The sequence below is a fragment of the Lepidochelys olivacea genome, assembly GCF_965140295.1.
Source record: "Lepidochelys olivacea isolate rLepOli2 genome assembly, chromosome: 5".
NCBI lineage: Eukaryota > Metazoa > Chordata > Testudines > Cheloniidae > Lepidochelys > Lepidochelys olivacea.
Window position 1 is genome coordinate 76,522,307 of NC_140415.1, and position 12,354 is coordinate 76,534,660.

At 45.3% G+C, this 12,354-nt stretch overlaps 1 protein-coding gene across 1 annotated transcript in view; it reads left to right on the forward strand.

The window, feature by feature from the left end:
- Nucleotides 1–9,477: 9,477 nt before the first annotated feature.
- The window catches only part of HSD17B4 (hydroxysteroid 17-beta dehydrogenase 4), a 122,016-nt gene continuing 119,139 nt past the window's right edge, over nucleotides 9,478–12,354 (forward strand). The window contains exon 1 of the mRNA XM_084629269.1: nucleotides 9,478–9,627. Coding sequence (XP_084485395.1) covers nucleotides 9,570–9,627 — 58 coding nt within the window. The 5' untranslated portion in view covers nucleotides 9,478–9,569. The remainder of the gene's footprint in view (nucleotides 9,628–12,354) is intronic.

Below are 12,354 nucleotides of genomic sequence, written 5' to 3' on the forward strand. Positions count from 1 at the left end.
TATTCTCTGTCAGTTTCATGTCGTCAGCCAACATCTCTGATCTATGTCGCAGCACCACTCCCGTCCTCCACCAGGTAGATCTGCGTAAACTGTTCCGGTATGATTTGCTCAGCCAGCTGCTCCCCAGTTCACTTTTTTGTGTTGGAGCCATTGCCAAAAATGTTTCTTAAAGTTCTGGGCCACTGCTCGAGGTCCAACATCTCTCCTAATGGATTTTGGCCGTGATTGGGCTTGAAGAGGACCTGGACCTTCCTCATCACCTTCAAGTGGACCACCATTGCAGCATGGTGGCCACCTGAGCACTGGGCTATTTTGTTGGCATCCTATCAGATTGGGCTTGGTTCAAGTTGTGTATCTGAGCCTCGATGCCCTAGCTGCACAAGACTATGCATGGGTCTTTGACATCACAGCCAAAAACCATTGACTCTGCTTTCACCTCAGGCCTCTGGACCTCCAGTACCAAGCATTCTGATAAGATTCATAGCATAATCTTCTGTGGCCCTGGCATAAAGGCCCTGATGTGCAGCTTGGGCCGGCCCTGTCAGGGAGGGTACCAACAGAATAGCCCAGTGCTTGGCTAGCAAAGCTGTAGTAGTAGTCTGCTCAAAGATGATGCTTCCAGGTCAGCTTCAGGCCTCAACTTTAAGTTTTATCAGAAGAATTGGACCTGGAGTAGCACTGAGAAGCCCTGCTGCAGGGTTCGTGTTTGCCCCCTGGAATTGTAAAGAGGGTCACCATGTGCTGGACCAGGCGCTATTGCTGTTCTTGCTACTGCCCTGCCAACTCCCAAATGAGCTGTGGTTGTTGCACTGCTTGCTGTTGTTTCTGGCTGGCCATTTGTTGGCACTTCTAGTTCTGCTGCTGCTGGGCCACATGTTGTTGGTAGCTGTGTATCAGCCACTTGAATAATGTTTCCATATCTATCACCTTTTCTTTCTCTTTGCCCTTGTGTGTGTGTTCTCACCACTCACTTTCTTCCTTTGAGGCCTTACAGCAGGTCTAAAACACTGCCCACATTCTCCACCAAATTATGACAGAGGCTGGGCTTACTGGGGGTGCTGCCTACTGCTTAGGTCATTGGGTCCCAGGTGTCCCCCTCCTTTGCGTCCCTCTCCGTCAATCACTCCAGCACTATGATAGTCCATCTTTCAGTAGGTAGTGATGCAGTCCTCAAGCTGGGTCACCAGTCTCTCTCTTCCAGGGTAACAGAGCTCAACAAAATATATAGAGTCCAATGTTCCTCTAATGCTTTCTCAGGGGCCTAGAACTATGAGAGACCTTGTTACTCCTCTCCCTTGCTTGAGCTAAACTAGGTGACACCTCCCTATCACCCCAGTCTGTTAGCCAATCAATCTCCTCAGAAGCTCTGCCAGCTTTTACTTTGCCTTCCAAGTAACATTTTATCCACCCATGTCCCCAAGCCCCCGTGGGAGAGCATTCCTCTGCAGAGTCCACCCTGTCACTGGACACTCAGAAAATATCAAGTCTGCTGTCTCCAAAGAGATGGTATACGCACCACCCTGCTAGTTCAGTTGATGATTCACACTTTACTGTTACAGCACTGAGAAGAACTAATAATAAAACCAAGAATACGTTTATTAATAAAGAGCAGATTAAAGTGACACTAAGCAAAGATACTAGAAACAGATATGGTTACAAATGGTTACAGATATGATTATACAACAACAAAAAAAGCACTTCTACAAGACTAAAACTTAACTATCAAATAATCTTATCTATAACTTTTCCTGTAGTCCTTACTAGTATTCAGTCATACCAGGATTCACATTTTCATATTTCCCCTATGCTGCACAAGAGGGTTCCTCCATAAACAGATAATCATGTCTTTTCCCCATCTTCTTACAGTCCAGTACATATCTTTGCAATGTACTCTTTGAAGCACACATCTAACAAAGTTCCACTCCCCTGTTGTGTGTTCTTCTGGGTGCAGATACCATGCTGTCTATGTTGGTATTCATTAATATGCTTTTCCTGTTGCCTCACTACGCAAAGATAGTCCCCACTGTCTTTGGCTAACCCTGCTTCATTTACAGTAGGAGACACGGAGATAACTACCTCCTGTCCTGTCTGGAGGAAAATCTAACAAAAAGAAAAACAGGTTACAGATCTTAAAGCATAATATCAGTAAGTATCCCTAATTCCCCTTATCGTGTTAATACATACATTCCACAATGATATTAATGACCCGGTTTATTATAAGTAAGGCTACAATTTAGTCACGGGTATTTTTAGTAAAATTCATGGATAGGTCATATGCAATGAACAAAAAGTCATGGCAGTGACCTGTCCTTGACTTTTCCTAAAAATACCCCTAACTAAATCTTCGGTGCTGAGGGTGTGTGTGTGCTCCAGAGGATGCTGCTGCTCCTGGGGGTGGGGGATGGCCCAAGGCCCTGCCGCTGCTGCTCCTGGGGGTGGGAGCAGCCTGGGGTCCTGCCACCACCGCTGCTGCTCTAGGCTGAGGGCAGGCCGGGCCCCCGCACCACCACTCCGGGCCAGGGGCCGGTCCGTGGCCCATTGCACAAGGATGGAAGCAGTGGAAAAAAGAACTGTGTCTATAAATACAACTGAGCGGATAAAGATGAGAAAATGAAGATAAAGCTATTTTACCATCTTACCAAGGAAGAAAAGGATGAGTAATGAGTGAGACACTGGCACTAGGAATAATGCCCCAAACTCTGCCACAGCTGATAAAGGTGTCTGAGTACTGTGACCCCTAGACACAATGATACTGTAACCAGAGAGACTGATTTTTACCCATAACCAGGAATCTGAAGAAGGAATAACTACTTAAGTTATGAAGTTTAGAACTCTAGCACCTACATGTACCTTTGTAGACAAATATTTCCTAATTAGAGACAGATGTTTGTGGAACTCATGATTCCAGGTTACAGAAAGATTGAGAGAAACAGTTCTAAACCTAGAGAAGTGCCTGCAACTAGCAAGGACTGTCAAGGGAAAGGATCAAAACAATGACAGCCAGTCATTTGTAATCGCTTTGGGGCAAATGATTATGTGTGTACAGTCTCTAGTATAAGGGTGCTCCAATCCTGGTTCTATGCAATGTAAATAATGAGCAGCAATAGTGACATAAAACAAGAAAGCAAATCCAACATGCCAGAAACAGTATATTTTCTTAGTTACAGACAAAAAAAGGTGTGTGAGAGTGTGTAAGGCTTAGGAGAGGGCCAAAGGCCCGTACACAAAATGCAGTTCACGTTTCTGAATTTTGTCTCAAAAGCAGGAGAGGAATGAGGACCCTTGTGGGCCGTGTGTACACCTTCTCCCTCATATAAGTATCCTGATTCACATGGAGATTGTCCTCTCCTGAGACAGCTTTGCATTGGCACACAGCGCCCCTTTCCGGTGCTTCATGTTAAGGGGATAACATCATTGCAAGATGTGGTGGTGTCCTCCTGCCGTCTCTATAGTCTTTCAGCTCCAGGAACTTTGCAAGCATGTGGGCCCTTCAGCCGGACCGCTGCTGTCCTTACCACTCAGCAGCTCTGCTGTCAGAAGCTTGCTGGGATACTTCACACAGCTCCTCGTGGCTGTAGATCTCAGAGCGCTTTCCAGGGACTCTCTGAGGTAGAGAGAAGTGAAGAGGTGGAAGCTCAGGGAATCAGAGGCAGGGCCAGAGTGACCAGAACACAGGAATGGCTCTGGCACACTCCAATGCTTCGACCGCAGTTGGCACCAGCCACAGGCACTGACTCCATGGGTGCTCTGGGGCTCAAGCACCAGTGTGGATAAAAATCAATTATTAAAAAAAATAAAATAAAAAAATCAGATTTTTTTGATAAAATGCTTTTTGAGGAAAAAACCCATCTAAAGATAGTATTAGATAAGATACATTATAGCTCAAAGATATCTCATCATGGAATAGGGATTATAAATTCTAATTCTATAGTATGAGACAATATATTCATGTAATGTTTAAGAAAAGTTTTGTAAATGAGTTCCAGTAGTTCATGGATTAGGAACCCAATCTTATGGGTTCCAGGGGCTTCTGTATAGATTATTTTGGTTAATTTTTCTTTCTACCCAATGGGATCCAGTGCTCAGTTCAGAAGATACCATCAGAGATGCTTAGTTTTTCAGTTCTGAAACTGTGGATTTGTGTCTCCAGAGGTAACATGCTTGTTCACAGCAAAAATATTTTTAAATAAATAAATATATAGAGATGAGAAATAACAGACCTCAACCCTACTGTCCCTCTGCAAATTTGTGTACACAGAGTCAATCCCTTCTCTCTCTCTCTCTCTAAAAGTGCAAAGTTTCAATAAGTTCAATGAATAGAAGATTGTTGGGGGCGGAATAGATCTGGACAAGGAGAAGAAGTCTGTAGACAAATGTGAGAAGGGAGGGACAGGCAGTAGAAACAAAAGTGAAACTGTTTGAGCAGCATATTCCAGAAGTCTTGAGGTCTTTCTGAGTGTAGCATTCATTGATTTGAGATCTACCATACCATTGTCTCACTAGAAAACCTATAATGGCAGCAGGCCATAAAAGAGACCCAGTTTGGGAATAAGAACCATTCAAGAAATATATGTTTGCTGATGATGATTTAAAGAAAGTCACACCAGTGAACTGGTGGAAGTCACTTAGCACTTGGATTCAGAGACTGTTGAAGTGATAATCTCACTTTTAACACCAGTAGCTTCTTCTGCCAGTGTAGAAAGAATATTTTCTTCCTTTGGACTAATTCATTCCAAATTGAGAAATTGTTTGGGACCTGAAAAAGCAGGAAAGCGTGTTTTTCTTTTCCAGATTATGAGCAAAAATGAAAGTGAAGATGATCGATTTAGCTGCAGAAGCCAATATTTTAAGTATCTCATGTTGACCTGGCTGACAGTCGATTTAATTTTTGTTTTTCAAAAATATATTTCGTTTAACTTTTTTAGTTAAAAACAATTTTAACAAAAAACCTGATTTTAAAAAAACTTGAATGTTTAACTAAATTCAAAAATTCATATGCTTGTTTTGTTAAAATATTATATGTTTTCTGTTGAAGAAAAAAAATCCAGAATACATAACGTTGTTTTAGTAAAATAAAACAATGTGTGTGTGTGGTGATGATCTCCTCCTAATACAGGCTGGCAAGAAAATCCTCCAAATATTAATGATTAACCTGTTGAATTGGAGATAGTTCACCTCCCAATGACTTCATACATATCAGCTTCAGTTACCTTTGGTAAATGAAATAACAAACAATCATCCATTTTCTGATATAGCTGTAAAACTAATCTGAAAAGTTTTCAAAATAAATCACTTTAAAAATGTATAGTGTGTACCTTCTAAAAATGAAACCTACATCTCTCTCTGAATTGTGAAGAATATTTATTTAAGGTTATAACAACCAACAAGAATGCACTTTTATGTAGAAATCCATGATTAAATTGAGTCTTCCTGATTAGTGATTTAAATCAGTTTGATTTCAATCAAATCCACTCCGTCAAGCACCCACTGAAAAAGATAGGGGTGCTCAGCACCCACAAGCCACAGTGACTCTTATGTTGAGGGAGGCGCTGGGTGGGAGCGCTGGAAGCTCCCTAGAAGGGGGGGCATCAGCACCCAGACCGTGGCTCCATCCTCCTGCACTTTGCCCCATGTCCCCCAAAGCCCCACCCCTGCACCCACTCCACCTCTTCTCGCGCCCATGCTCCATCTCTTCCCCTGAGGTGCCCCCCCGCTCCTCTCTGCCTCCTCCAGTACCAGTGACACCTATTCAGTAACTAGAACAGGAGAGAAATGTTGCTTCCCCATTCCCCCGTCATAAACATACAGCTAAGGGTAGCATAAAATCTCTCCTTTACCTGTAAGGGGTGAAAAAGCTCAAATAACCTGATTGGCACCTGACCAAAAGGACCAATAAGGGAAGAAGATCCTTTCAAATCTGTGGGGGGAGGTTTTGTTTTGTGCTCTCTTTGTTGTTCTCTCCAGGACATAGAGAGACCAGAGCAGGAAAAACACATTTCCTAAAACCCTACCTGAAATAAGCATCTAAAATTACAAACTGTAAGTAATATAACGCATTTCCTTACTATTATCTTTTGTTTTAGCTTGTGAATTTTCACTATGCTAAGAGGGAGGTTTAGTCCTGTTTTTTGTAATTTTAAAGTTTTGCCTAGAGGGGAATCCTCTGTGTTTTAAATCTTATTACCCTATAAAATGACCTTCCATCCTGATTTTACAGAGGTGCTTCTTTTACTTTTTCCTTTATAATAAAGTTCTGTTTTTAAGAACCTGATTGGTTTTTAGTGTCTGAAAAACCCAAGGGTCTGGTCTGTGCTCACCTTGTTTACCTATTTGGTTAATATATTATATAATATATTACTCTCAAGCCTCCCCAGGAAAGGGGGTGAAGAGGCTTGGGGGGATATTTTGGGGAAACAGGAACTCCAAGTGGTCTTTTTCCTGAACCTTTGTCTATCTCACTTGCAGGGCCAGCTCTAGGATTTTTGCTGCCCCAAACAAAAAAAATTTTGGCTGCCCCTGCTTTTTTTCGTGCCTCCCCCCCTGGCTCTGCCCCAACTCTGCCTCTTCCGAACCCCTTTCCCAAATCCCTGGCCCTGCCTCCCCCCCGAGCATGCCACATTCCCCCCCCCCATTGCTTCCTATGGCTTGCCCCCCCCCCGCAACCCCTCACCCTAGCTCACCTCCGCTCTGCTTGCTCCCCTGAACACGCCACCGCTCCACTTCTCCCCCCTCCCTTTCAGGCGAGGGAGAGGCAGTGCGGTCAGAGGAGCAGGCGCAGTGGAGATGAGTGGGGGGGCGGGTAAAGGAACCATTCCTCGCCTCTGCTCCACCACCGCCGCCTCCGAGCGCGCTGCCACTCCGCTTTTCCCTCCCCCCCCCACAAGGCTTGCCATGTGAAACAGCTGTTTGGCGAACAGCAAGCCTGGGAGGGAGGAGGAAGAAGCTGAGCAGCGGCGCACTCGGGGGAGCAGGCGGAGCAGGGGCACATTTCTAGGGGCAGCAGGGCCGGCGCCAGAATGGCGCCCCTATAACTGTGCCCCCCCCCCAGCACCTGCTTGTTTTGCTGGTGCCGAGAGCCGGCCCTGCTCAATTGGGGGTGGCAGCAATGCCCTCCAAGGACAAGGAAGAATCATAGAATCATAGAATATCAGGGTTGGAAGGGACCCCAGAAGGTCATCTAGTCCAACCCCCTGCTTGAAGCAGGACCAATTCCCAGTTAAATCATCCCAGCCAGGGCTTTGTCAAGCCTGACCTTAAAAACCTCTAAGGAAGGAGATTCTACCACCTCCCTAGGTAACGCATTCCAGTGTTTCACCTCCCTCTTAGTGAAAAAGTTTTTCCTAATATCCAATCTAAACCTCCCCCACTGCAACTTGAGACCATTACTCCTCGTTCTGTCATCTGCTACCATTGAGAACAGTCTAGAGCCATCCTCTTTGGAACCCCCTTTCAGGTAGTTGAAAGCAGCTATCAAATCCCCCCTCATTCTTCTCTTCTGCAGGCTAAACAATCCCAGCTCCCTCAGCCTCTCCTCATAAGTCATGTGTTCCAGTCCCCTAATCATTTTTGTTGCCCTTCGCTGGACTCTCTCCAATTTATCCACATCCTTCTTGTAGTGTGGGGCCCAGAACTGGACACAGTACTCCAGATGAGGCCTCACCAATGTCGAATAGAGGGGAACGATCACGTCCCTCGATCTGCTCGCTATGCCCCTACTTATACATCCCAAAATGCCATTGGCCTTCTTGGCAACAAGGGCACACTGCTGACTCATATCCAGCTTCTCGTCCACTGTCACCCCTAGGTCCTTTTCCGCAGAACTGCTGCCTAGCCATTCGGTCCCTAGTCTGTAGCTGTGCATTGGGTTCTTCCGTCCTAAGTGCAGGACCCTGCACTTATCCTTATTGAACCTCATCAGATTTCTTTTGGCCCAATCCTCCAATTTGTCTAGGTCCTTCTGTATGCTATCCCTCCCCTCCAGCGTATCTACCACTCCTCCCAGTTTAGTATCATCCGCAAATTTGCTGAGAGTGCAATCCACACCATCCTCCAGATCATTTATGAAGATATTGAACAAAACCGGCCCCAGGACCGACCCTTGGGGTACTCCACTTGATACCGGCTGCCAACTAGACATGGAGCCATTGATCACTACCCGTTGAGCCCGACAATCTAGCCAGCTTTGTATCCACCTTATAGTGCATTCATCCAGCCCATACTTCCTTAACTTGCTGACAAGAATACTGTGGGAGACCGTGTCAAAAGCTTTGCTAAAGTCAAGAAACAATACATCCACTGCATTCCCTTCATCCACAGAACCAGTAATCTCATCATAAAAGGCGATTAGATTAGTCAGGCATGACCTTCCCTTGGTGAATCCGTGCTGGCTGTTCCTGATCGCTTTCCTCTCATGCAAGTGCTTCAGGATTGATTCTTTGAGGACCTGCTCCATGACTTTTCCAGGGACTGAGGTGAGGCTGACTGGCCTGTAGTTCCCAGGATCCTCCTCCTTCCCTTTTTTAAAGATTGGCACTACATTAGCCTTTTTCTAGTCATCCGGGACTTCCCCGGTTCGCCACGAGTTTTCAAAGATAATGGCCAATGGCTCTGCAATCACAGCCACCAATTCCTTCAGCACTCTCGGATGCAACTCGTCCGGCCCCATGGACTTGTGCACATCCAGCTTTTCTAAATAGTCCCTAATCACCTCTATCTCCACAGAGGGCTGGCCATCTCTTCCCCATTTTGTGATGCCCAGCGCAGCAGTCTGGGAGCTGACCTTGTTAGTGAAAACAGAGGCAAAAAAAGCATTGAGTACATTAGCTTTTTCCACATCCTCTGTCACTAGGTTGCCTCCCTCATTCAGTACGGGACCCACACTTTCCTTGGCTTTCTTCTTGTTGCCAACATACCTGAAGAAACCCTTCTTGTTACTCTTGACATCTCTGGCTCGCTGCAGCTCCAGGTGCGATTTGGCCCTCCTGATTTCATTCCTACATGCCCGAGCAATATTTTTATACTCTTCCCTGGTCATATGTCCAACCTTCCACTTCTTGTAAGCTTCTTTTTTATGTTTAAGATCCGCTAGGATTTCACCATTAAGCCAAGCTGGTCGCCTGCCATATTTACTATTCTTTCGACTCATCGGGATGGTTTGTCCCTGTAACCTCAACAGGGATTCCTTGAAATACAGCCAGCTCTCCTGGACTCCTTTCCCCTTCAAGAATCTGTGCCTGGGGGAAGTTTTTAACCTAAGCTGGAAGAAATAATTACCCTAAAGTTCAGAGTGAACCCTGACACCCCCAAAACGGGCAGAGCCCCTCCTCCCCAGATACTCACACCCCTCTTCCAAACCACCCACCAGGGAAAGGGAAAGGGAAAGGGAAAGTCGGCCCCTCCATGGCGCCCGGCGCGCTGCGCCGCGGCTTGAGTCAATTCACTACATTTCCCAGAGACCCGCGGGGCGGCCTGACGCAGGCGCGCTGCTCTCGCCCTCTGCCTGGCCGCTGCCGCGGTTGCGTCCCGGCACTTGCCGTTTCCGCTTGGGCCCGGGAGCGCGTCCGGGCAGCATGTCGGCTGGGCTGAGCTTCGACGGGCGGGTGGTGCTGGTGACTGGCGCCGGGGGAGGTAAGCGGCTCGCGCGGGCCCTGTGGGCTTGCACTGCGCGGCGTGGTACTGGCCCGCTGGGCGGGGCTGCCTTGGCCAGGGCTCGCCAGTGCTGCTCCCGTAGGTGCTGGCTGAGGCGGGCCGCGGGTTTGGAGAAAGAGTTGGCTGCAGGCATTGGGAGCTAAGGGGGAATCCTGCGGCTCTGGCTGCAGCTGAAAGGGCCCCTCTGCCTTTTGGGAAGGAAAACTCTGCCTGCCAATAACAAGGGTGCATATGTGGGGGCGGTGGTGGCGGCCAGCTATTTATTCTGTTTTCTCTGGTATTCTGGGCGTGGGATGTGCCTCAGCGGTGCAGAACTGGGGTAAAGGTTTTCCTGAGCTCCTGGAGGAGGGTGAGCAGAGAGTTTGATTTCGAGGTGTCAAGGCTGAAGTCACGCCCCACCCCTTTGAAGGAAAGAGATCCCTCACTCTCATGTTGACAACAGGCGTCCTGCCTGTTTTTGCTTCAGTTTGCCAGATAATTGTATTTTGAAAAACTACTTTTCAAAACACAGCTACCTGGAATTAAAGCATGCGGGCTGCTTGAAATCTAAAGAGCGTTCAGGTGCTGACAGAGGCACAAAGCAAACTGTAGAGATTTTCTTTTCTCTTTCATAATTTATAATAATCTTAGGTGATACCCACTGAAGCCTTGATCTTGCAATGAGCTCGGTACAGGAGTAGGAACTGTTTCCCCTCTCACCAACTCTATGCAGCTCTCTTTGCTGGAGTGGGGATTTGGGCCATTTACGCAATAGCCAAGCAAAGGGCAACAAATTGTCTATTCCAGTGCTTTAGCTGTGTAGGTAGAGCAGATTAATTTAAGCTACTTTACTGATACTTGCAAGAATAGTTGGCAAAAAGTTTTCAAACAAATGTTTTTTAAAGTTTCAGAGTAACAGCCGTGTTAGTCTGTATTCGCAAAGAGAAAAGGAGTACTTGTGGCACCTTAGAGACTAACCAATTTATTTGAGCATAAGCTTTCGTGAGCTATAACAGCTCACTTCATCGGATGCATACTGTGGAAAGTGTAGAAGATCTTTTTATACACACAAAGCATGAAAAAATACCTCCCCCCACCCCATCCTCCTGCTGGTAATAGCTTATCTAAAGTGATCACTCTCCTTACAATGTGTATGATAATCAAGTTGGGCCATTTCCAGCACAAATCCAGGTTTTCTACAGACAGTCCCCCCCAACCTGAAGCAAATACTCACCAGCAGCCACATACCACACAACAGAACCAGTAACTCAGGAACCTATCCTTGCAACAAAGCCCGTTGCCAACTGTGCCCACATATCTATTCAAGGGACACCATCACAGGGCCTAATAACATCAGCCACACTATCAAAGGCTCGTTCACCTGCACATCCACCAATGTGATATATGCCATCATGTGCCAGCAATGCTCCTCTGCCATGTACATTGGTCAAACTGGACAGTCTCTACGTAAAAGAATAAATGGACACAAATCAGATGTCAAGAATTATAACATTCATAAACCAGTCAGACGTTCTTGTTAAACCCTGGATTTGTGCTGGAAATGGCCCAACTTGATTATCATGCACATTGTAAGGAGAGTGATCACTTTAGATAAGCTATTACCAGCAGGAGAGTGGGGTGCGGGGAGGTATTTTTTCATGCTTTGTGTGTATAAAAAGATCTTCTACACTTTCCACAGTATGCATCCGATGAAGTGAGCTGTACTCACGAAAGCTTATGCTCAAATAAATTGGTTAGTCTCTAAGGTGCCACAAGTACTCCTTTTCTTTTTTTTAAAGTTGACAATATGAAGCAGAGTAAGAGCTTTAAAGCTACTCTGAACGCCTTTCAGCTCTTGCCCAGATTTTCCTTTGCTTCATGTTAGTTTGCTGTGCTGTTCTGTAAATCTTTCTTCTTCAGTGAAATCTGTCAAAAGTGACCACCTAAGACAATAGGAAATAATACAAGATAAAAAAGCAAAAAGTTGCTTGGTATCAGTGGATCTTTAGCATGTACAACTTGTACTAGAAGCCTTAGGATTCTTGAAAGTGGTGGTTTCAAGATAAGTATGGTTTTACTATAGCTTTTTAAATAAAAATCAGTACTTAATATGTGTCAAAGTCAGATTCAGGACTCACATAATTTGTCAGACCACTCTGTTTATTAGCAAAGCGCTTTGCCAATGTACCCAGATGTGAGCCCCTCTCTGAGGCTCAAGATAACTTATTTATACAGCTAAGCCAAAGCCAATTTAACATAAGAGACAAAAGAAAGCAGAAACTGACAAATATACATACATATTTTATTTGCATACTAATGTTTACCAATCTCCTAGCTCAGTAGAAGCTCTAAGTAAATTAGCTTGAGGACCCATTGTCTCACACTCCTTAATGTTTCCCTTCCTGACAATTATATTTCAACAAACCCTTCAAGTAGCGTTTCTTTAATGAATTATAATTTCAATATAATTCATTCTACTTTCACATATGTTTGTTTAACTACAGATCTATCAAAATGCTTTGTTTAATTCTCAATAGGTGCTTACCTTGTTTTGATTGTAGTACCATTGCTTTTACACAGTGACTTAGAAGTTGATCCTTTTATAAAGGTCAGAACTGGTGAGGGAGTTTAACACGTCTTGATCTTTGCTTTAAGTTATGGTTCCCTGTACCCTTCACTTAGAAACCTTTTGCAGACAGATAAGTATTCTTTTCCATTCCTGTAGGT